We start from the raw sequence: 2,253 nt of genomic DNA, 5'->3' as shown, positions 1-2,253 counted from the left end.
GTGATGACTTCCAGATTTTGGGGAATAATAGATGTTGAATTTTAGAAGTTATTGAATTGGTTTTTATTAATGAGTTTAAGTCTTCCGCATTACTTTCTGTTGATATTATATTGAAATGTTAGGGTTTAGATTAGTTGGTTCGCTCACATAGGAGGGTAAGTGTGGGTGCCAGTCGCGGCTCGGTTTTGGGTCGTGACACCTATTATCTTTCCATTGAGTGTAACATACTTGAGCAACCTCCCTCAATTGGTACAAATCTATCTCCGCCTTCTCCTCAACACCTTATACACACCATCAAGAAACTCTTGGGGATCCTCTCCCACCTTAGAGCCTAGAAAGATGGGAGGATTCATCCTCACAAAGTCTCTCAATCTAGAGGTCATAGTACGCTCCAAAGCATTTACCTTAGGCCCAACATCTCTAGTCATATGAGTAGTCATAGTACGCTCCAAAGCATTCACCTTAGGCCCAACATCTCTAGTCATATGAGTAGTCATAGCTCGAGCTAGGGCAAGTAAATCATCTCTAATCTCCCCATTAGCTAAGTATGGGGGAATCACTGAAACATCGTTACCTCCATCCACAATAGGATCTTGATAAACCCTAGCACCTTGTGGACCTTGTCCACCTTGAGGAACTTGCTTAACTTGCTCAACTTGAGGAGGAATCTCCTCATTCACCCTCTTTTCTTCAGGCTTCCTTGCAGCCATCCTCCTAGTATTCATCTTCCTAGAAATATAAGGATGTTAGACTTGGAAGTATGTTATGCAACACCCTCTTGCTTAGGGGAGGAAAGTAACTGATATTGGTTGGAAGCAATGTCCTCAGCTGCTCTAATTCGGAGAGTCGTTTCAATTTCACAAAGTCACCTTCTCGTCCATTGGAATAGGACATGTGCCGACTTTGTTCCAACATATCATGAGATCCTTCATTCTCTTCACCTAATACAAAGTTTTGAAGATGCAGTTTGGGCCAAATCATTGATAAGGTCGTGCATTAAGAATCTCTCCGATTTCGATCCAGACTCTAGGACCCTTTCAAACAACGATCTTGATCTCAACTCGTCAAAGTATCCGTTACCTGAACAAAACTGCTTTACAAGACCATTAGCAATCCATAGGTAAATAACTTGGTCTTTGCAAAATTCATGATCTTTGGGATATATCGCACAAAAAGCAAAACATCGCTTCAAATGTGCAGGAAGATCATTGTAGCTCAACATCAATGCTGGTAATATATCACTCAGAAAACGCTGGTCCCATATTTCACTTCTTAAAATGTTTCTCCACTCTTTTATCTTTGATTTGCAGCGTAAAGTACCAACAGCTGTCTTTAGAGCTAAAGGCAACCCTTTGCATTTGTCTGCAATTTTTCTCCCAACCTCTTCAAGTTCCGGATGATCCCTATTTTCTAGTGAATGTCGTTTGAATAAAGCCCAAGAGTATTCACTATACAGATTCCCCACACTGATTGTGCAACGATCAGAATACATCTTCTGAGCAACACTCTCCTTACATGTAGTTACAATGATCTTACTTCCCATATCTCCTTGTACAAAAACATTTCTCAGGTTATCCCGCTCATTATAGTCATCATTCCACACATCATCAAGGACAACAAGAAACTTCTTTCCTATCAGGCTTTCCTTCAATTTGACCTGTAGATGATTAAAATTGTCATCATCCTTTGAGTCAAATGAGTTAATTTCTTGAAGTAACCCTTTCGTTATTCTCAAAGCATCATATGCCTCAGAAACACAATACCAAGCTTTCAAACCAAAATGGTTCTTCACCTTGTCATCATTGTAAACCACTTTAGCTAGTGTTGTCTTACCCGCACCGCCCATTCCAACAAGAGGAACTACAGTCAGGTTTCCTCCACTTGCATTTTGATATACCGTGGTTTCACGGTATAATTAATGCTTTTTCCTTAAGTTTAGTGCGTCCAAAAGCCCTTTTTGTGCTAATTTTTATACAAGTTTCTCTTTGTTTTGCAGGAAATCTGTCCAAAGCCAAATGCGGAGATTTTGAGAGAGAAATGCAGAAGAGACCACCTACGGAGCTTATGACGGTCCGTCATGCCTGTGACGGTCCGTAGGTGGCAGCGTAGAGAAGCTGCTGAAGGAAGATGGGGAAGTCTGACAAGTGTGGGATTACGAAGCTTGTGACGGTCCGTCATGGCCATGACGGTCCGTCCTGCAGGTTCGTCGTGAAGATCAGAGAAGTGATCCCAGTACCCAGATTCCAAGAGTTA

The 2,253-nt window shown here is 41.5% G+C and overlaps 1 protein-coding gene across 1 annotated transcript; it reads right to left on the bottom strand.

The window, feature by feature from the left end:
• Window positions 1-937: 937 nt before the first annotated feature.
• On the bottom strand, window positions 938-1,846 carry LOC107013237 (putative disease resistance RPP13-like protein 1). The gene has a single exon (XM_015213197.1). It carries the CDS (start codon window positions 1,844-1,846, stop codon window positions 938-940), a length of 909 nt encoding a protein of 302 aa, XP_015068683.1.
• Window positions 1,847-2,253: the final 407 nt, after the last annotated feature.

The sequence above is a fragment of the Solanum pennellii genome, chromosome 3, assembly GCF_001406875.1.
Source record: "Solanum pennellii chromosome 3, SPENNV200".
Classification (NCBI taxonomy): domain Eukaryota; kingdom Viridiplantae; phylum Streptophyta; class Magnoliopsida; order Solanales; family Solanaceae; genus Solanum; species Solanum pennellii.
The sequence above is the reverse complement of the archived record's forward strand: the minus strand, read 5'-3'. Positions and strand labels throughout refer to the sequence as shown.